This window comes from Procambarus clarkii, chromosome 68, assembly GCF_040958095.1.
Source record: "Procambarus clarkii isolate CNS0578487 chromosome 68, FALCON_Pclarkii_2.0, whole genome shotgun sequence".
NCBI lineage: Eukaryota > Metazoa > Arthropoda > Malacostraca > Decapoda > Cambaridae > Procambarus > Procambarus clarkii.
In genome coordinates this window covers 3754833-3778063 of record NC_091217.1, presented here as the reverse complement: position 1 = coordinate 3778063, position 23231 = coordinate 3754833, and the positions used below count along the sequence as shown (strand labels likewise).

At 44.6% G+C, this 23231-nt stretch overlaps 1 protein-coding gene and 1 non-coding gene across 2 annotated transcripts; both read right to left on the bottom strand.

The window, feature by feature from the left end:
* Positions 1-17327: 17327 nt before the first annotated feature.
* On the bottom strand, positions 17328-17520 carry LOC123774827 (U2 spliceosomal RNA). Its single transcript, XR_006774991.1, has one exon. It is a non-coding gene; the product is annotated as a U2 spliceosomal RNA (small nuclear RNA).
* Positions 17521-22487: 4967 nt separating this feature from the next.
* LOC138355607 (uncharacterized) lies at positions 22488-22952 on the bottom strand. Its single transcript, XM_069310921.1, has one exon. It carries the CDS (start codon positions 22950-22952, stop codon positions 22488-22490), a length of 465 nt encoding a protein of 154 aa, XP_069167022.1.
* Between the last annotated feature and the right edge of the window lie 279 nt (positions 22953-23231).

The following is a 23231-nucleotide window of genomic DNA, read 5'->3' as shown; positions in this document are numbered from 1 at the left end:
GAGAGAGAGAGAGAGAACAATTGTATTCCCTTACTGTGTTTATGGTAAAATTGGTTAAAACATAAAAATATTTTTTGCATGCTAGTTTCATGATTACCAAAGTACACCTGTGTTTCATTCACCTGAGCTATGTGAGACTCGAACCCTGGACACCATGGCAGACGCTCTACATCGACCTTTTATACCACCTGTGTTGTTTCACTTGATATCGTAGGTGACTTCGGGCCATCTCTAGGAATCTCCAACTGATTCAGGAAAGTCACAGCCCATACGATCAGAATTCCTGTGGCAGTTGTCTTTGAAAACTGCGTAGATTGTGCCAACCACAACAATGTGCTGGGTTGAGTGGTCTGGAATAACAACTGTACTGACTTCCATGGGGGAAGGGAACTATGAGGGGAAAAAAGCACCTAAGCCATTACGACTATATAGCACTGGAAACGGGTCAGGATAAGGATTAGGGATGGGACGGTGGAAAGTGACATTCATGGCTTTTGCAATGGATATTTGCAACAACAGCCCCTCCCGGACACCAACAGGGAGCCGGTCGGCCGAGCGGACAGCACGCTGGACTTGTGGTCCTGTGGTCCTGGGTTCGATCCCAGGCGCCGGCGAGAAACAATGGGCAGAGTTTCTTTCACTCTATGCCCCTGTTACCTAGCAGTAAAGTACGTACCTGGGTGTTAGTCAGCTGTCACGGGCTGCTTCCTGGGGGTGGAGGCCTGGTCGAGGACCGGGCCGCGGGGACACTAAAAAGCCCCGAAATCATCTCAAGATAACCTCAAGAAGATAACCTCCCGACACCTCTACCAAACCAACAGGCTTTTAAATCAAATTATTGCAACACAAGGCGTGTTGTAGAACTCTAGAAACCATCTACAGGTATACAAAAGGTATAACTGTAGATGGCTCTCATCCTTGAAGGTCAAGTTATTATGTTTATATATTATTGTACTAAAGTAGTTTAGTCTAGGTAGTCTACGTTTTCGTTTCAGCCGAGAAGCTGGTGTTCGATTCCTTGGGCTTGACAGAACCGGTTGGGCACGTTTCCTTTCACCTGATACTTCTGCTCACTTAGGAGTAAATAGGTACCCATGAGTTAGGCCAATATTGTGGTAAGGGTCATCCAGGGTTTAATTTGGTTTAAGGTCATCAGTAGGTGGTTTACTGATGCATACGTAGGGGTACTTCTACTCCTCGTAGGTACTTGTAGGTACTCGTAGGTACTCCTCGTAGGTACTCCTCGTTACTCGTAGGTACTCCTTGTAGGTACTCCTCGTAGGTACTTCTCGTAGGTACTCCTCGTAAGTCATAGATAACCCTAGACTAAAAAACACCTCCTAAATTTAAAACGAACACTCTTAAGTCTAAAAAACGATCAACCAATTCTGAACACAAACAATCACTAGCAGAACTAACTCCAACTAACAAAATGTTCCTTTAAGCTAACACAGAGAATAATAACATATAACATATATATATATATATATATATATATATATATATATATATATATATATATATATATATATATATATATATATATGTCGTACCTAGTAGCCAGAACGCACTTCTCAGCCTACTATGCAAGGCCCGATTTGCCTAATAAGCCAAGTTTTCCCTAATTAATATATTTTCTCTATTTTTTTATTTATGAAATGATAAAGCTACCCATTTCATTATGTATGAGGTCAATTTTTTTTATTTGAGTTAAAATTAACATAGATATATGGCCGAACCTAACCAACCCTACCTAACCTAACCTAACCTATCTTTATAGGTTAGGTTAGGTTAGGTATCCGAAAAAGTTAGGTTAGGTTAGGTTAGGTAGGTTAGATCGTCGAAAAACAATTAGTTCATGAAAACTTGGCTTATTAGGCAAATCGGGCCTTGCATAGTAGGCTGAGAAGTGAGTTCTGGCTACTAGGTACGACATATATATATATATTACACTTAAGTTAAAACATACATTCACACCATATATGAAATTATATTAAACTCCCTCATCATATATGATTTCCAATTAGAGGGCAAAAATAGAGGACTATTTCCAGCAGTCCAGAAAATTTCCTTCTGAAAATATGCTTTGTGTAGACAGTTGCAACAGAGACAATGCAACACACAGTTGCAACAGAGACAATGCAACACACAGTTGCAACAGAGACAATGCAACACACAGTTGCAACAGAGACAATGCAACACACAGTTGCAACAGAGACAATGCAACACACAGTTGCAACAGAGACAATGCAACACACAGTTGCAACAGAGACAATACAACACACAGTTGCAACAGAGACAATGCAACACACAGTTGCAACAGAGACAATGCAACACACAGTTGCAACAGAGACAATGCAACACACAGTTGCAACAGAGACAATACAACACACAGTTGCAACAGAGACAATGCAACAAGGTGTTGCAACAGAGACCATGCAACACACAGTTGCAACAGAGACAATGCAACACACAGTTGCAACAGAGGCCATGCAACACTGTGTCCCATCAGAGAATATACTAAGATATTATCTTCTAGTTTATGAACGCTAGTTGTGTTAAATTGGCTAGCAAAACGACCAATTATAAGCCTCGCTCTACAAGGAGTTACGTACATCAAGTTTACTTAGGTAAATTGCCAGGGGAATGCAGTAAGGCAGTATAGCACTTGGAAGGACTAATACCGAAGGATAATTACTCAGAAGTGCGAATGGAGTGAAGGAACGATGCGCCCAGTCACTTGGGCAATCGGGGATTGAACTTTGACCCTGCAAGCAGCGAGGTCATCGATACGATACGACAAATAAACAGTAATTGGGGGTGGGGGGTATTGAAATAAGAATATATATATATGTATATATATATGTATATATATATATATATATATATATATATATATATATATATATATATATATATATATATATATATATATATATATCCAGAGACAAAACTGCTTAATGGATAAGTTTGACAAAAGCAAAAGGTAAATGATCCCCTAATAATAGGTAGGTGGTGTGTTGGGGGAGAGAGAGAGATTGTGAAGAATGATAGATGGTTGGGGGAGAAAGGGGGAGGGAATAGGGTGATAGACATGTGAGAAGATGAGAGAGAGGGGGGGGGAAGAGGATAATAGATGTGTGGAAGAGAGACGAGTCGATCCCCAGAGACGAGGAGAGCGAGAGAGAGGGAAGTGAGAAGGAATAATGTCCCAGGAGACGTTGATAAAGTAAGGGAAGACTGAGGTAATACGAATGGTGGAGAACCGAGGCAGGGAAGATGGGAGGAAGAAACTGACAAGGGAAGGCTTTTTGGGAGAGTGGGAAAGGGATGGAGGATTGTATAAAGGGATGGGTGGAATAGAATAGTACCAATCCTCTCGAATAGGATATCACATTTTTGACAATGGTATAAATCCCCCCAACCCCCCCCCCCTCCCACCCCCCTTCCCCCTTCTCCTAAGGCTCCAAGTATTAAAAAAAAATTTTTTTTTATCATTTTTGTAATATACTTCATTGCTTGACATCTCTACCAATCATGACATCTAGATTTTGGTAATCAGAATTGGCAATTTTAACATTTTCCATCTGACATCAACACCATATATCTGACATCAATGACACCCATTAATCCCCATGAATAAAAAATAACAACAATTTCTCCCAACCTGACGTAATCCTCTAAGATAATTTCAAGAACTTTTTATCTGGTGTTCCAGTACTTAATTTCAAGACGTCCTGGTTACCCTAAGACATTATTATTAAATGTTAGGGACGAAACTCTTTATTGTTGTTAATTAAGAGACGCCCTTACATGCTGTTGTTTCTGTGGTATTAAGTATTACTTCTGTGGGGATGTAGCTGTCACTTCTCTGTGATTCAGCTGTTATTCCTGTGGGATTAAGGTGTTACTCCTGTAGGATTAAGCTGGTACTCCTGTGGGATTAAGGTGTTACTCCTGGGGGATTAAGGTGTTACTCCTGGGGGATTAAGCTGTTACTCCTGTAGGATTAAGCTGGTACTCCTGTGGGATTAAGGTGTTACTCCTGGGGGATTAAGGTGTTACTCCTGGGGGATTAAGGTGTTACTCCTGTAGGATTAAGCTGGTACTCCTGTGGGATTAAGGTGTTACTCCTGGGGGATTAAGGTGTTACTCCTGTAGGATTAAGCTGGTACTCCTGTGGGATTAAGGTGTTACTCCTGGGGGATTAAGGTGTTACTCCTGGGGGATTAAGGTGTTACTCCTGTAGGATTAAGCTGGTACTCCTGTGGGATTAAGGTGTTACTCCTGGGGGATTAAGGTGTTACTCCTGGGGGATTAAGGTGTTACTCCTGTAGGATTAAGCTGGTACTACTGTGGGATTAAGGTGTTACTCCTGGGGGATTAAGGTGTTACTCCTGGGGGATTAAGCTGTTACTCCTGTAGGATTAAGCTGGTACTCCTGTGGGATTAAGGTGTTACATCAGTAGCCTGTAACTATTGATTATGTCTGCTGTTGCTATTACTTTCAAGCTTAAGAAGTGCGTTGGTCAAGCACCGTCCGGGTGACGAGGTATCTTCACGCAAAATGGATTATTAAATTGCACGCGCGTGCGTGCACTCGCCTTGATGTATTTATCCAGATGGGTTGAGTGTGTGCCCTTAATCCCTCTGCCTTTCGAAGATCAATAGATCATCAGTAGCCATTTAAGTATTAGGAGTCCGGGGCCGATCAGGGCTATTTGAGTCGACCCGAGAATTAAAATTTGTTCCATGGGATGAAAATCCTGACCCGCCTATTGCAGTTCTTGGTTTGGTATACAATGAGTTCAAGGTGGGTTATATGCCAGGAACTCAACTCTTAGTGGAAGCAATGGGGCCAACCCTGCCCCCTCTCCATACCCTATGATAGTCACCAACCTCTCACCCGTCACCTTGCAAAGTTAACTGAGGTTAGCAGACAGACATTTTTTCATATAGATGTACAAAGGTATGTGTATTCACCTAGTTGTGCGTGAGGGGGTGGTGGTGCGGGGGGGGGGGGGGGTGAATGAGAGAGTTGAGCCTCGGCTCTTTGGTCCCGCCTCTTGCATATGCAAAATATTTATAGACATATTCGCCAGTCAGTAATAATATGAGAGGACACACGAGAGGTATTAAGAGTGAGGTGCGACCACCGGGGCTCGATCCCTCTCTGCAGTGCGTGTCGAGTGAGAGTCACAACAATCTTCGCTAGGGGGGGGGGGGAGGGGGGGGAGGGGGGGGATGTATAAACCAGGTCGACCCCACCCTTGTTACCGCCAGCACCCAGGTCATCAGTGACGTCATTCCACACACTCTCACGACGCCAATTCAATCTCATCTGAGTCATTAGGAGATTTCAATCCCCTTAAACATTTTACCTTCAAAATGGGTCAGAGGAGGGAGTCTCTAGGTCCCTTCTGTTGTCTCACCGAATACTATTCTACGAGCCTAATCTATCATTTCTTTCCTTCCTTCATTCATCTCTTCCTTCATTCTGGTTCGTCCAGTTTCGCATGCACGCGCCTGAAATAAGGTGCTCGTTCTCTTCCATTATAAAATTAAGTGTAGCAGCGGTCGGAAGTTTTGGGACTCATTAAAACTTGTTTATTGCAAGCTTGGGCGACTGGCAGGGTGTTACCTGTGACCAGGTGGTGGTAGGCAGCCACTACACCCACCAGGTGGCTCCCCCCATCACCAGGTGGCTCCCCCCATCACCAGGTGGTGCTAGGCAGCCACTACACCCACCAGGTGGCTCCCCCCATCACCAGGTGGTGCTAGGCAGCCACTACACCCACCAGGTGGCTCCCCCCATCACCAGGTGGTGCTAGGCAGCCACTACTCCCACCAGGTGGCTCTCTCCCCATCACCAGGTGGTGCTAGGCAGCCACTACACCCACCAGGTGGCTCTCCCCCATCACCAGGTGGTGGCAGGCAGCCACTACACCCACCAGGTGGCTCCCCCCATCACCAGGTGGTGGCAAGCAGCCACTACACCCACCAGGTGGCTCTCTCCCATCACCAGGTGGTGGCAGGCAGCCACTACACCCACCAGGTGGCTCCCCCCATCACCAGGTGGTGGTAGGCAGCCACTACTCCCACCAGGTGGCTCCCCCCATCACCAGGTGGCTCTCCCTCTGTCATTCAACACATCAAAGTAGTTACGGACGACATAATACCAAGAGAGGCTAGAGAACAAAGCCAGAGTTGGGATAATGATGCGCCGAGTGAAGAAACGTCGACCATCTGAATCACTGGGGGATCGATCGCCGACCCTGCAAGAAGCAAGGGCGTCTCTGAGCCAACCAGTCTTAAGTGGCTAAGTGGAAGGGGATCGCGAGTATAATACCCAGGTTATATACCTTCTGAATAAATCCACAAGGGCCGTGACGAGGATTCGAACTTACGTCCGAGAGCATCCCTGAAGATGCCTTAATCGACTGACCTACGACATGGTCAAAAGAGTTGAAACCAGACGTTCAGAAACTATTGGTTTCAACTCTTTTTTTTCCCATGTAGCTCAGTCGATTAAGGCAGCGTCTGGGATGCTCTCGGTCGTAGGTTCGAATTCTCGTCACGGCCCTTGTGGATTTGTTCATTTGATGCATCATGCTATTGTGATTTCTGTGTGTATACCCGCCAAACACACACCGAAACTACGACGTTGGTACAACGTTCGAACAAGTTTTAACACCTCCTAACCAGTTATGACAACCAATATATCAAGTTGTAACAACGTTCTAATACGTCATAAACACGTTAAGCCAAGATGTAACAACTTTATAACAAGTTGTAACAAGCGGAAAATAGAGACAGTTTCGGTTTGTGTTTCCAGGGTATATACCTTCTGATTCTTCCTGAACTGTCACTGACGGATGTTAAACCAACGTGAAGTTAAACCAGAACTGTCAGCTTCCCGTCGGGAGCAGGTCGGCCGAGCGGACAGCACGCTGGACTTGTGATCCTGTGGTCCTGGGTTCGATCCCAGGCACCGGCGAGAAACAATGGGCAGAGTTTCTTTCACCCTATGCCCCTGTTACCTAGCAGTAAGATAGGTACCTGGGTGTTAGTCAGCTGTCACGGGCTGCTTCCTAGGGTTGGAGGCCTGGTCGAGGACCGGGCCGCGGGGACACTAAAAGCCCCGAAATCATCTCAAGATAACCTCAAGATATATAACCTTCCCTGAACATGTAGTTGTTCCTATAGATAAGTGTATTTGTTTGACAAGTGTATATGTGTTCATGTGTATGTATAAGTGTATTAAAAACCTACATTTTTCGGATTTAACGTACATCTCTTCTCAAAGTGGTGTACACAGTGCTGTATACATTACCCTGTATACATTGTATACAACACCCTGAGAACACTGTATACATGTTCAAGCACAGTATGTGTACATGATATACCTGTATACATGGTATACATACCTGTATACATGGTATACATACCTGTATACATGGTATACATACCTGTATACATGGTATACATGCAAACAAGCCTGAATGGTCCCCAGGACTATATACAACTGAAAACTCACACCCCAGAAGTGACTCGAACCCATACTCCCACAACTGGTATGTACAGGGACGCCTTAATCCGCTTGACCATCACGACCGGACAAAAGGAAGTGATAGCCGAGGCTATATGAACCACTTCCCCGCCGGCTCTCGGATGGTAATCTTGGGCATAGCATTTTATCAAATCACCTCATTCTTTGGGGCACACGTGAGGAACACAAATGCAAACAAGCCTGAATGGTCCCCAGGACTATATACAACTGAAAACTCACACCCCAGAAGTGACTCGAACCCATACTCCCACAACTGGTATGTACAGGGACGCCTTAATCCGCTTGACCATCACAACCGGACAAAAGGAAGTGATAGCCGAGGCTATATGAACCACTTCCCCGCCGGCTCTCGGATGGTAATCTTGGGCATAGCATTTTATCAAATCACCTCATTCTTTGGGGCACACGTGAGGAACACAAATGCAAACAAGCCTGAATGGTCCCCAGGACTATATACAACTGAAAACTCACACCCCAGAAGTGACTCGAACCCATACTCCCACAACTGGTATGTACAGGGACGCCTTAATCCGCTTGACCATCACGACCGGACAAAAGGAAGTGATATGGTATACATACCTGTATACATGGTATACATACCTGTATACATGGTATACATACCTGTATACATGGTATACATACCTGTATACATGGTATACATACCTGTATACATGGTATACATACCTGTATACATGGTATACATACCTGTATACATGGTATACATACCTGTATACATGATATACATACCTGTATACATGGTATACATACCTGTATACATGGTATACATACCTGTATACATGGTATACATACCTATATACATGGTATACATACCTGTATACATGGTATACATCATCTTGAGAACACTGTATACACCACCCTGAAAAATGTTGTTGATTACATTCGAAAATTTGGAGTACACTTTAGTGTACACTTTATACATATATGTATAAGTACACTTTATACATATATGTATAAGTACACTTTATACATATAGTTTGGGTCTTTCCTTCACCTTCATTCAAGCACTAAGGCATAGTAGAAAGTTTCTCCACAAATATATTCTTGAAACCTTCGTGTTAAATTCTTGAGAAACTTATTATTTTGAGATCTCGTCCAAATCAAGTTTAGAAGAGAGAAAAACGTGTTTTTTTTATATCTACCAGAAGGAATACGTGTATGTGTGTGTGTGTGTGTACTCACCTAGTTGTGCTTGCGGGGGTTGAGCTCTGGCTCTTTGGTCCCGCCTCTCAACCGTCAATCAACAGGTGTACAGATTCCTGAGCCTATTGGGCTCTATCATATCTACACTTGAAACTGTGTATGGAGTCAGCCTCCACCACATCACCCCCTAATGCATTCCATTTGTCAACCACTCTGACACTAAAAAAGTTCTTTCTAATATCTCTGTGGCTCATTTGGGCACTCAGTTTCCACCTGTGTACCCTTGTGCGTGTTCCCCTTGTGTTAAATAGACTGTCTTTATCTACCCTATCAATTCCCTTGAGAATCTTGAATGTGGTGATCATGTCCCCCCTAACTCTTCTGTCTTGTGTGTGTGTGTGTGTGTGTGTGTGTGAGTGTGAGTGTGAGTGTGTGTGTGTGTGTGTGTGTGTGTGTGTGTGTGTGTGTGTGTGTGTGTGTGTGTGTGTGTGTGTGTGTGAGTGTGTGTGTGAGTGTGTGTGTGTGTGTGTGTGTGTGTGTGTGTGTGAGTGTGTGTGTGTGTGTGTGTGTGTGTGTGTGAGTGTGTGTGTGTGTGTGTGTGTGTGTGTGAGTGTGTGTGTGTGTGTGAGTGTGTGTGTGTATTTACTCTCTGTATTTATTTTTTTGTGACTACAGGATCGAGCTGTTAGCTCTTGGACCCCATTCTTTCTAACCGTCAGATGAGCCGCTACTTATCATAGTACCCCATATTTTGCACGTTGTGAGGGGCCATACGACGTATACACAATAAGTGTAACACCTCCAATTGTAACACCACTCTAATAACTAATTGTAAGACTACTCTCGTGTTGATTAAATCTACGATTGTTCCTCGGTAAGCTACGCCTGTTAACTACGTCTGACCCGCCCTTGGGGAAAAACATCCAACAATAGCAGCCGTCCTCCCTAAGACACAATTCACGACCAGAATGTTTGAGGTCAGTCTCGCTGCCAACATGACCCCCTCTATGATGATAACTCAGCTACACTCTAGGTGACGAAGCACCGTCTGCGGCCTTATCGTTAAGATCTAGAACTCGAGGCAACTCCATGTACCTCAGAAATGTATCAGTAAGCGTCCTTCACTGATAATTTCCCAGACAACCTGCCGAACAGATTGCTGTACAACCTATAACTGGGTTGTACACCCCTGGAAGCTATGAAGAGAAACGAGAACTAATTTCTGTCCATAGATTTCAGAGCGAAGCGCATACCCCAAACTTTCAACTAGTTTCCCGTATGTCGCACTAATCCTAACACTTAAAATACGTGTGGCTCCGAGCAACGAAATCGCGAGCCCGCCTAAACTAACAAACAACTACGTGGCCACCCGAGCCGGCGCGCAGGACTCCGATAAAGTGTGAACACACCCACAATTTATTGGACCACCGCTAGCACCATTGTAACACCACCCTTAAGTGTACCACTATAATGGAACACTAACTTATCCTGAGTAACACTTCCTCATCGGTTGCACTTGATAACACTGTTATGAGCTGACATATGATGGTTACACCGGGACTACAAAGTACACTGCCAACAAGGAGATGCTAACACAGGATGAAATATGCTACCACCATCTGCCTTTGACCATTGAGACTATATCAAGCAACGAGGCAAGAAACATTGCTTGACTTGGAGAGTACTTTCTATGACTGTCATTAATTATGAAAACGGTTGTCAGCCACTATATCCAAAAGGCTAAGAGGATTCAACAATTGACACAGACGAGAAATTTAACATGATTTATTAAAGACCAAAATTATGTCAATCACCACTTATAAATCCTACTCTAACACTGGCAAAAAGTTAAGAAAATTTGGACATGGAACAAAACTTCAGAGATCACACACATTACCTTAAGCTATCTGTCTCTCCCTGGCTGAGATGTTCTTCACAGCCCCTCTCTGGACCCCGGTGTCCCGCACTCTGCGTTCCCTAAGTCCCTAAAGGACCTCTATATACAACCCCCACAGGGGGGAGGGGGAGATCTGCTGTTGCTACCCACCAAGAGTGTACAAACACTCAAGAAATATTTCAAAAAGCTTGTTTGACATTCACCATACACTCTTCAAGAGAGGAGTTATTAATTACATGTGACTGACCTCTGACCGGGCCAAAAGGGGGAGATCCAGGGATGTTTACACATAAGAATCTGGAGTCTAATTTCCTTGCATGAAATATTACATACTTGAAACTATGCTGACTAAGACTAACCCAGGAATTTTTTTAATATACAAGATGAACCGGAGTCAGATCTGGGCTGACCTCTTGAAGAAGGCTTCCCTGGGTGTGAACTCTAAAGGGGGGGGGGGGGGAGGTCCTGGGTGTTACATAAGGCGCAATTCATTAAAACGATAGATTGATAGTTAGCCCAAAACAGTCACGTTTTATACGGAGTGGGTAACCCAGTGAACGGTCTGTGTGGTATGAAGGGGCCCATTATCTAATGGGCCCTCATCCCCTCATTATCTAATAGGCGCCTCATATCCCCATTATCTAATGGGCGCCCCATTCCCACTTTCTTAGACTGGCAGAAACTAAGTGATATTAAGTGTTGTTGATTCTTTGTGGATGAGAACACATCAGAGTGGCGCCTCTATTTTGACTCTATGCTGGCGTCTCTGTGCTGACTCTATACCGGCGCCTCTACTCTGACTCTATACCAGCGCCTCTACTCTGACTCTATACCAGCGCCTCTAATCTAACTCTATTCCGGCGCCTCTATTCTGGCTCTATACTGGCGCCTCTACTCTGACTCTATACCGGTGCCTCTACTCTGACTCTATACCGGTGCCTCTACTCTGACTCTATACCGGTGCCTCTACTCTGACTCTATACCAGCGCCTCTAATCTAACTCTATTCCGGCGCCTCTATTCTGGCTCTATACTGGCGCCTCTACTCTGACTCTATACCGGTGCCTCTACTCTGACTCTATACCGGTGCCTCTACTCTGACTCTATACCGGTGCCTCTACTCTGACTCTATACCAGCGCCTCTAATCTAACTCTATTCCGGCGCCTCTATTCTGGCTCTATACTGGCGCCTCTACTCTGACTCTATACCGGCGCCTCTACTCTGACTATATCGGCGCCTCAACTCTGACTCTATACGGGCGCCTCTAATCTGACTCTATACCGTCCACTTTCCACACTGCTTCACACTATTCATATTCCATGGATTTACGTTGCTCTTCCGCTTTTCATTCCTTCACTTCATTCCTTCACTTCATTCCTACGCTTCATTCCCCGTTCCATTTTTTATCTACATTTGGTTACTCTGCTGCTGCGCTGCGCATGATAACAGTCAGCAAACTCGATAACAGCAAAGATAACGAAAGGATGAGGCTTGGCGATCGTAATTAACGAAACAAACAACGCCAAACACAGATTACGGGATTACCATAGCCCGTGCTGCTTGGAACGTTTTGTTCCAAATAGCGTTTCTTAAGCAACAACAACTACGCTAAACACATAGAAAATTCCCCCTTGTGACTATCGCCTCAAGGCTTGAGATTGAGAAGTTTGGCGGCATTATAGTGCGTTAAAGTGAAGGTGAAGAAGGAGCAATATATATTTAATAAGACGCAGCTTAAGTCGAGTCTCTGACGCTGGATCATAGCTTGAAAGACCTTATAGACACTGTTGAGTCTTTGTTCACTCGCCCCCCTTCTCTGTTTTGTTGGCCTTCGGAAGAGAAGTGAAACTGTTAACAGATTTTGATAATTAGGTCTTATCTGGGTGCCTCTCTGTCTGTCTATGTCTCTGTCTGTCTGTCTCCTCGGTCTTCACCTGTCTCTTCCACCCGTCGGGGGTTTATCGATACTCGTTCTCTTCTCTGAATTAATGAGTGGGTGAAAAGGTTAGTTCGTTGTGTCTCTCTCTCTCTCTCTCTCTCTCTCTCTCTCTCTCTCTCTCTCTCTCTCTCTCTCTCTCTCTCTCTCTCTCTCTCTCTCTCTCTCTCTCTCTCCGCTAACTTCCTCGTTTATCGTTTCCTGGTTTCTGTTTGTAAAACGGGGAGCAGCGCGTAGAGTGAGAGGGGGAGAGAGAGAGAGAGAGAGAGAGAGAGAGAGAGAGAGAGAGAGAGAGAGAGAGAGAGAGAGAGAGAGAGAGAGAGAGAGAGGGGAGGGATAGAAGGGGAGAGGGAGGAGAGAGAAAGAGAGAAGGGTGAGAGATCGAGTAGAGGAAGACTGAGAAAATGACTTCCTCCACTCTCTCTCTCTCTCTCTCTCTCTCTCTCTCTCTCTCTCTCTCTCTCTCTCTCTCTCTCTCTCTCTCTCTCTCTCTCTCTCTCTCTCTCTCTCTCCCCCCTCCCTCCCTCACTCTCCCCCTTTCCACGGCCCTTCTCTTCTCATTTATTTCTTCTCACTCTCATCACCGCTTACACTCTCTCAGGAAATGACTGTTAACTGGTCTCTACTGAGCCCCTCAACAGTCGCAACCGCCCCCTTGAGGGGTGTGGGGGGGGGGGGGGAGGGGGAGGGTTGGATGGAGTGGTGTCGGCGATAAAGGATTTGTGAGAATATTTTAAATGATTAAAATCCATTCACCTGGGCTCTTAGAGGCTTGAACCCTGGACCCCCACGAGTGTTTGAGGCCGAAGCTCCTAAAAAAAAATAACTACAACTACAAAACTACAAAAACCTCAAAAAAAGCTAAATTATCAGAATTATAATTGACTTTATTGCTGTTTTTTTCATTATTAATATTATCGGAGAAGAATTATCGTATTTATTTGAAGTTATTAGAATTAATAACCTATTACTCTTAGTTATTAGAATTATTCTGTTATCATTTATGGAATTAATCTTTTTTTTAGGGGTAAGTTTGATGCGGAATTTTAGTAATTATGAAATTATTGAAATTCATTATAATTTATTCAGAATTATTCATTATTGTTGAATTATTCAGAGCTGTTGAATTAGAATTATTTAGAGTTGTTGAATTAAAATTATTTAGAGTTGTTGAATTAAAATTATTTAGAGTTGTTGGATAATGAAAATTAAAAATTTCGTGAATTGTCAAATATAATGATAGGTCAAGGTCACATATTGACAGGTCAAGGCCATATATTGATAGGTCAAGGTCACATATTGACAGGTCAAGGCCATATATTGACAGGTCAAGGCCATATATTGACAGGTCAAGGCCATATATTGATAGGTCAAGGTCACATATTGACAGGTCAAGGCCATATATTGATAGGTCAAGGTCACATATTGACAGGTCAAGGCCATATATTGACAGGTCAAGGCCATATATTGATAGGTCAAGGTCACATATTGACAGGTCAAGGCCAAATATTGACAGGTCAAGGCCATATATTGATAGGTCAAGGCCAAATATTGACAGTTCAAGGCCAAATATTGACAGGTCACACTTAGATATTAACAGTTCAAAGATCTTATATTGATTTACTTGATCATACTTTTGTTCTCTTACAATGAAACTTATATACACAGTTAATAATTAGCATTTGAATACTCATAGTTGAATACTCGATCAAACAAAGAGGTATTTGAGATCAACCAATCACTCAAGCATTCAATAGGTGCAAGTTGACTTCAAGCATATATTAGAGAGATCGACTAAGGAGAAGACAATATAAGTTTCTATAATACCCAAACGTTTCCGTTCGCGACAACTTTAAACTCTCTGGAAAATTATCCCCATGAAAACGACTGACTTACACTGTCAATCTTTTTCCCAAAGTAAAGAATTATTTTGAATTATGAATTTATTATATAATTTAAATACAGGCTATTGTGAATTTGGTTATAAAGCAGACTCTATAAATGCTCTATGCTCGAAGTACAAGCAGTTCTTAGGAGCGATCTCCTGCTATAGCTCTATCACAGAGCACACCTCTAAGATCTTAAGCAAAATGGAATTCATTTTTGAAACCTAAATATATTTTTTGGTTATCTAAATATACTTGTTAACGGAACTTAGTAAATGTCAATCAGAGAAAAAGGGGAGAGAGAGAGACAGAGAGAGAGAGAGAGAGAGAGAGAGAGAGAGAGAGAGAGAGAGAAAAGGATTTTATCCGAGGGTTTTATTCCCAGTGTAATTACGAGTGGGGTAATAACGCCTGGTAGTGGGTTGAGGGGAGTGGGGGCCACCCTCATCCTGGGAATCAATATAGTTCAGGGAAGTTGAGAGGCAGAAAAAGCAACTGCTGGGGTCTGAGGGAGAGTGAGTTGAACATGAAGCTGTCAATTGAGAGAGAGAGAGAGAGAGGGGGAGAGACAGAGAGAGGGAGAAAGGGAGAGACAGAGAGATTGACAATGAGAATGACAGAGAATTAGGAGATTCGTAAAAATTCTTCACATTAAAATTCCAGGAACAGTCAGCATTTTTGTATGTGCTCTGGACTCAATGAAATACTAACTGGCCAAACTAACCTCCTTTGTCACACAGATTCCAGCAGGTCGTGGCCGTACGACCACACATAGCTACCTATTACCTGGAAGGCCGCAATGCTGGAACCAACCTGTTTTCCAGAGACTGGCCTGGAACTCTTGCTGGAAGCGACTGTTGCGTGCGATTGATTCCCAGAAGTATTAGTTTGTATAGTAGACTAGAAGAACTTGTGCACGAAATATATGACGTACGGGAAAGGACGGAGTAAGAGAAGGTGGGAGGGGGGTTTAAGACGTGGGAGAATCGAGGAAGGACAGATTGAGAGGCATGGAGGAAACGAGGATAGAAATTGGGATAGAGAGAGGAAAGAAGGAAGATGGAGAGAAGTGTAGAGTCAACCATATCAGTGTGCAACAGAAACTTTGTCTCGTTATCCAATTGAGTGTTTTATTTTGAAATAATTAATGTGCCTGTGTAGCAACTAGGGCAAGTAACCCATGTTCACTGAATCTTTAGGCTAGGCCTATAATTTATATTCGACTACCAAACAGGAGTGGACAAGGCTCTGAGGCTCAAGTTAATGTTGGACTTGGTCGCGAATCCTTTGGTGAGGGAAAAAAACTAAATAAGCTTCTCAAGACACTCTTACACGTCCTTTAATTTCTCAAGACACACACGCCCTCGTCAACGGAAAAGTTGATCGCTTCTGGCAGAGAAAGTTGATTCTCTACCACCACCACCATCACTATGATCACCACCATCACTACCACCACCACCACCACTACCACCACCACCATCACCTCCACCATAACTACCACCACCATGACTGCCACCACCACCACTACCACTACCATCACCTCCACCACCATCACCGCCACCAACAACAACATCCCACCACCACCACCACCACCACCCCCTCTCCACCACCACTACCACCACCACCTCCACCACCACCAACCCCAACACCACCATCACCACCAACACCACCACTACCACCACCACCAACACCACCACCACCACCACCACCACTACCACCTCCACTACCACCACCACCACCAACACCACCACCACCACTACCACCACCACCTCCACCACCACCAACCCCAACACCACCATCACCACCAACACCACCACTACCACCACCACCACCACCACCACCACCACCACCACCACCGGGTCCCTGGCGGCGTCAACCACTAAGGGGCATCATTGATTTTTCTTCTAGCCAAGACGTCCGGTAACGCAGTGAACTTGAACTTAAGCTTGAACGCAACGATTGACGCCGTTCTACGGGCTCACCATAGCCCGTGCTACTTGGAACTTTTTTTTCCAAGGAGCGAATCTTAAACAACAACGATTGACGCCTATCATCCAGCGCGTGACGCAAAGTGACGTGCTTCGACGTGACGCAATGGGACATATTGTGTAACTAATTATGTCGTGGCGTAGTTATTGCTTTGTTGCAGAGAACTAAGTTGAAAACGAGTTCTTTCTTGCAGCTCATATACGCCGTGACGCAGAATCTCATATATACGCCGTGACGCAGAATCTCATATATACGCCGTGACGCAGAATCTCATATATACGCCGTGACGCAGAATCTCATATATACGCCGTGTCGCAGAATCTCATATATACGCCGTGACGCAGAATCTCATATATACGCCGTGACGCAGAATCTCATATATACGCCGTGACGCAGAATCTCATATATACGCCGTGACGCAGAATCTCATATATATATACGCCGTGACGCAGAATCTCATATATATATACGCCGTGACGCAGAATCTCATATATATATACGCCGTGACGCAGAATCTCATATATATATACGCCGTGACGCAGAATCTCATATATACGCCGTGACGCAGAATCTCATATATATATATACGCCGTGACGCAGAATCTCATATATATATACGCCGTGACGCAGAATCACATATATAAATTTAAATTTTTAAATTTTGCCCCGAGGGGCGAGTTTATTGGGCAGCGCCACTCATCTTGTGAGTGGACACACCGCTATAGCAGCATGTACAACACTCCCCAATAGGAAGAAACCCCGCTGGGTTGTTCATCCTGTCACTTGTACCCAGACACAGCTGGGACTTGCTTAACTGTCTCAAGTGAACAGCTCCTCAAACAAGAAGATTAACATATATCAACCCTTAAAAGCTTACATATATCTATATACACCGTGACTGACGCAGAATATCACTGCAATACCGAGCCGATCCGCAGCAAAGGTGAAGCAAGCTCCTAGCACTTCGACATGTTGCAAAAATCAGTTTAATATCGAGGATCCCACATGGGGATCGTATCAGATATTAAGCTGATAAGAACATATATATGTTTGTAGTAGTGTAAAAGGGGACAAAAGGAAACCGTTTTGCTTTTCCTATCGTCGCACTGTCTTGCAATTACTTAATGATACCGAAATCCTTTTTGTTTGTAGTTATAGCAGCCCGTCCTCCTAAAATGGGGGGGGGGTAAATGTGACAGCACAAATAAGTGCAATTATGTACTATTCATAGCAGTTAGGAATTGTTCTTATTTTCACTTAGTATTAAATAGTACTGTCAAATATATTGTGAATTTTTGAGTTTACCTGAAAAGCTAATTGGAAACCCCGACCTCACCTAACCATCTTAGTGTTTGAGGATAAGCATTTTATTGCTTTTTAATTACAATTAGTACTTAACCTATAGCTGTATTGTTACATTTTTACAGTTTTATAAAACTAATAAAACAAAACTTAAATAAATCAATAAATTGTAAAGTAACTCAGGATATTTTTAAACTTTGTATAATATCTCCATTGTTTAATAAAACTGAAAAAGAAATTCTTGATATTTAAAACTTGTGGATAGCGAATTCAACCTTAATTCTTTGTCCTAAAATTTTGAGTGTCTTAACAGAAAACGAGGAGAATAAATGGGGAGAAATATGTAACAGCCCCATAAGTGCAATTATGTGCTATGTACGACAGTAAGGAAATGTACTTATTACACTTCATATTACACCTTACTGCCAATTCGGGGTTGAGTTATAGCTAAAGATTGCTTACTTGGGTTGAATATTTCTCAGTAAGTCTTGTCGAAGATTACTTACTGAACATAAAAATTAATTTAACTATAAAAGGCCTTTTTATACATGGCAGGGAGTCCTCAAGTAGCCTATTTATAGGATAGAAAATAGATTGAGGACGAGATAGGGAAATCCATAAAATGAGTTCACAAGGTGTGGAAAGAGAGTGAGGGGGGAAAATGTTAGTAGAATAAAATAATAGATTAGTGAGGAGTAAGTTACATGATAAAAGATGCTGGAGGGGTCAGACACTGGAGTTGAGAATGGAAGAATAATTGACGAATTAGTGGTAAGGAACGAGCGGATAGATGGTGATTGAAAAAGGGACAAGATCCGAAGGAGGGAAGGGACAGAATGTAAAATGGGTGATGGACAGATAAGATAAATTCGATAAACGGAGAATGAAATAAAGGACGGGATGAAGAAACTGATGAAGGATGAGAGGAAGATAGGATTAGGATGCAGGGATCCTCTTGGACTATTGATTGGGCGTGAAGCTTGCGGGTGTGTGGAGGCCAAGAGTACTGGCGCTTCTTCTGGCAGGTGTGTGTATGTGTGTTTGTGTGTGTGTATTCACCTAGTTGTGCTTGCGGGGGTTGAGCTCTGCTCTTTCTGCCCGCATCTCAACTGTCAATCAATCAACTGTTACTAACTAATTTTTTTCATACACACACACCCAGGAAGCAGCCCGTAGCAGCAGTCTAACTCCCAGGTACCCATTTACTGCTAAGTAACAGGACATCAGGACGAAGGAAACTTTGCCCATTTGTTTTTCCGCCGGCTGCGGGGATCGAACCCCGGTCCCTAGGTCCATGAGCCTAGTGTGCTGTCTACTCAGCCACCAGCCCCCAATGAGTGTGTACGTGTGTGTGTGTGTGTGTATATATATATATATATATATATATATATATATATATATATATATATATATATATATATATATATATATATATATATATATATATATATATACAACTTTAGAACACTTTCCCACCAGGAGACTCGAACCCTAGCCAGCACAGAAGCCTCCCAGCAACTGGCATAACAGGTACGCCTTAACCCTCTCCACCACCTGCTCAGACCCTTAAAAGAGATGGTAATTTCGGAGTATTTAAATACCACAAAGATCACCACCTCCCAAGAGCACTAGAGCAAGTGAGGGGTCATTTAGACGTTAATTTCATCAAGTCCCTGTTAGTCCATCAAGCAACTGTTATGCCAGTTGCTGGGAGGCTTCTGTGCTGGCTAGGGTTCGAGTCTCCTGGTGGGAAAGTGTTCTAAAGTTGTATACTTGACTCTCGTGTTTAGGAGAGTTGTGCCTTAAGCATAGACACTGTGTCTTCCCATATTAACAGGGACTTGATGAAATTAACGTCTAAATGACCCCTCACTTGCTCTAGTGCTCTTGGGAGGTGGTGATCTTTGTGGTATTTAAATACTCCGAAATTACCATCTCTTTTAAGGGTCTGAGCAGGTGGTGGAGAGGGTTAAGGCGTACCTGTTATGCCAGTTGCTGGGAGGCTTCTGTGCTGGCTAGGGTTCGAGTCTCCTGGTGGGAAAGTGTTCTAAAGTTGTATACTTGACTCTCGTGTTTAGGAGAGTTGTGCCTTATATATATATATATATATATATATATATATATATATATATATATATATATATATATATATATATATATATATATATATATATATATATATATTAGTGGCAGCCTTTCTTATATTTCGTTGAAAACGGCAGATCATTTTAGACTTTTGATTCCGGCACGAATCTTCTCGATATTCCTTACGTTTTTCTTCACTGAAGCATGAAGTTGAAAAATTAACTCTCCAAAGATCATTTTAACTTGTTATTTGGATCTGACGCCTAGTGATGCGTTTCGTAAGGTCTCTCCTCACATTCTCAAAGACAAATTATACTGTGCTTGGTAAAAACACCTCGAAAGAGACCAACGTTGTCTGTGCCTTCACGTGCCCACTTGGGCATTGTCAGCCCCAACGATCTCAATATATAGACAAGACTATCGAGAAGATTCGTGCCAGAATCATAAATCTAAAACTTTCTGTCGTTTTCATATATATATATATATATATATATATATATATATATATATATATATATATATATATATATATATATATATATATAAGGCAAAACATATAAAACTCGCAAACGTTCATAAATACACAAAATGTAGCGACATAAGAAAATTTACATACAATTTATATGCAATACACACACAGAAAAAATATATAATAGTCTATAAACTGACTCGCATCAGATTTTGGGTTTTGATGATGAATTTTCCGTGCCAGTATTCATCCCATGGACACGTCCTCTGACACATCTGTACCGGGACCCATCAACCCACTAAAAAGTATTTTAGGTAAACATAAATGTAGTATTTCCCTCGGTGTCTGTGTCTTTCCCACGGTGTCTGTGGCGTCTCCCACGGTGTCTGTGTCTTTCCCACGGTGTCTGTGTCTTTCCCACGGTGTCTGTGGCGTCTCCCACGGTGTCTGTGTCTTTCCCACGGTGTCTGTGTCTTTCCCACGGTGTCTGTGTCTTTCCCACGGTGTCTGTGTCTTTCCCACGGTGTCTGTGTCTTTCCCACGGTGTCTGTGGCGTCTCCCACGGTGTCTGTGTCTTTCCCACGGTGTCTGTGTCTTTCCCACGGTGTCTGTGGCGTCTCCCACGGTGTCTGTGTCTTTCCCACGGTGTCTGTGTCTTTCCCACGGTGTCTGTGTCTTTCCCACGGTGTCTGTGTCTTTCCCACGGTGTCTGTGTCTTTCCCACGGTGTCTGTGTCTTTCCCACGGTGTCTGTGTCTTTCCCACGGTGTCTGTGTCTTTCCCATGGTGTCTGTGGTGTCTGTGGCGTCTCCCACGGTGTCTGTGCCTCTCGCACGGTGTCTGCGACCTCTCCCACGGTGTCTGCGCCTCTGCCACGGTGTCTGTGCCTCTGCCACGGTGTCTGTGCCTCTCGCACGGTGTCTGCGACCTCTCCCACGGTGTCTGTGCCTCTCCCACGGTGTCTGTGTTTCTCCCACGGTGTCTGCGCCTCTCCCACGGTGTCTGCGCCTCTCCCACGGTGTCTGCCTCTCCCACAGTATCTGGGCCTCCCTCCCACAATGTCTGCGGCCTCTCCCACGGTGTCTACGCCTCTCCCACAGTATCTGGGCCTCCCCCCACAGTGTCTGTGCCTCTCCCACGGTGTCTGCGCCTCTCCCACAGTATCTGGGCCTCCCCCCCCCCACAGTGTCTGTGCCTTTCCCACAGTATCTGGGCCTCCCTCCCACAATGTCTGCGGCCTCTCCCACGGCGTCTGTGGCGTCTCCCACGCAGTGCATTACCTGATTACTCGTCTCACCAAAGGAATGTTAATCAGTGTATCTTGCTCTCCCTCGCAGCGGACATTCCGGCATTTCCCCGTTCCTCCCCGTTAATGGTCGCGTCCGCTTACTACCCCTCCCCCCCTCCCCCCAACCCCACGGCCTAATCACCCCCCTAGCCCCAATCCGCTGTAAACTCTCAAACCACCCCACCTCCACCCCACGGCCTAATCACCCCCCTAGCCCCTATCCGCTGTAAACTCTCAAACCACCCCACCTCCACCCCACGGCCTAATCACCCCCCTAGCCCCAATCCGCTGTAAACTCTCAAACCACCCCACCTCCACCCCACGGCCTAATCACCCCCCTAGCCCCAATCCGCTGTAAACTCTCAAACCACCCAACCTCCACCCCCACAATTATCCATTATCATTCACCACAAACTAGCCCTTAGTAGTCTAGTAGTCTAGTAGTCTAAGTAGTCTAGTAGCCCTAGTAGTCTAAGAGGAAGTTTGCCACTAAGTACCGTGTGTGTACTCACCTACTCACCTAATTATGCTTGAAGTTATCTTGAGTTATCTTGAGATGACTTCGGGGCTTTTAGTGTCCCCGCGGCCCGGTCCTCGACCAGGCCTCCACCCCCAGGAAGCAGCCCGTGACAGCTGACTAACACCCAGGTACCTACTTTACTGCTAGGTAACAGGGGCATAGGGTGAAAGAAACTCTGCCTATTGTTTCTCGCCGGTGCCTGGGATCGAACCCAGGACCACAGGATCACAAGTCCCGCGTGCTGTCCGCTCGGCCGACCGCTTGCGGGGGTTGAGCTTTGGCTCTTTGGTCCCGCCTCTCAACTGGTGAATCAAGCTCCCAGTGCACCTCACCCTCACAACCTCTCTATAACACTCTCCTGGCTCATAACTACTCATGTATCGCCTCACAACCCACATTGGTTCATCTCACTCATAAGAAGTTGGTTCGTCTCAACAGTGGGATGGTGGGGTGCGGTCTGCTGGTGGGGCGTGGTCTGCTGGTGGGGCGTGGTCTGCTGGTGGGGCGCGGTCTGCTGGTGGGGCGCGGTCTGCTGGTGGGGCGCGGTCTGCTGGTGGGGCGCGGTCTGCTGGTGGGGCGCGGTCTGCTGGTGGAGCGCGGTCTGCTGGTGTGGCGCGGTCTGCTGGTGGGGCGTGGTCTGCTGGTGGGGCGTGGTCTGCTGGTGGGGCGTGGTCTGCTGGTGGGGCGTGGTCTGCTGGTGGGGCGTGGTCTGCTGGTGGGGCGTGGTCTGCTGGTGGGGCGCGGTCTGCTGGTGGGCCATGGTCTGCTGGTGGGCCATGGTCTGCTGGTGGGCCATGGTCTGCTGGTGGGCCATGGTCTGCTGGTGGGCCATGGTCTGCTGGTGGGCCATGGTCTGCCTTGAATTACCATTAAATCATCACAAAATCAGCCACAGAATAATGCTTCCAAAATTATATAAAATTTTATATATAATATATATAAATAATATATAATATATATATTTATATTAATATATAAATAAGTGACTTTGAAAACACTAAACGCAATATTAACAATTTTTGGACATGAAGTGTTCGACAACACTCATGCCTAATGACTTCAGGTCGTTCGACATTGTTTTTTTTTTTTGGGGGGGGGAGGGGGAAACACACGATTAAAACATTACTTT

Excerpts from the sequence above, each read along its gene's own strand:
- LOC138355607 (XM_069310921.1), bottom strand. The coding sequence starts at position 22,952 with ATGGCCCACCAGCAGACCATGGCCCACCAGCAGACCATGGCCCACCAG.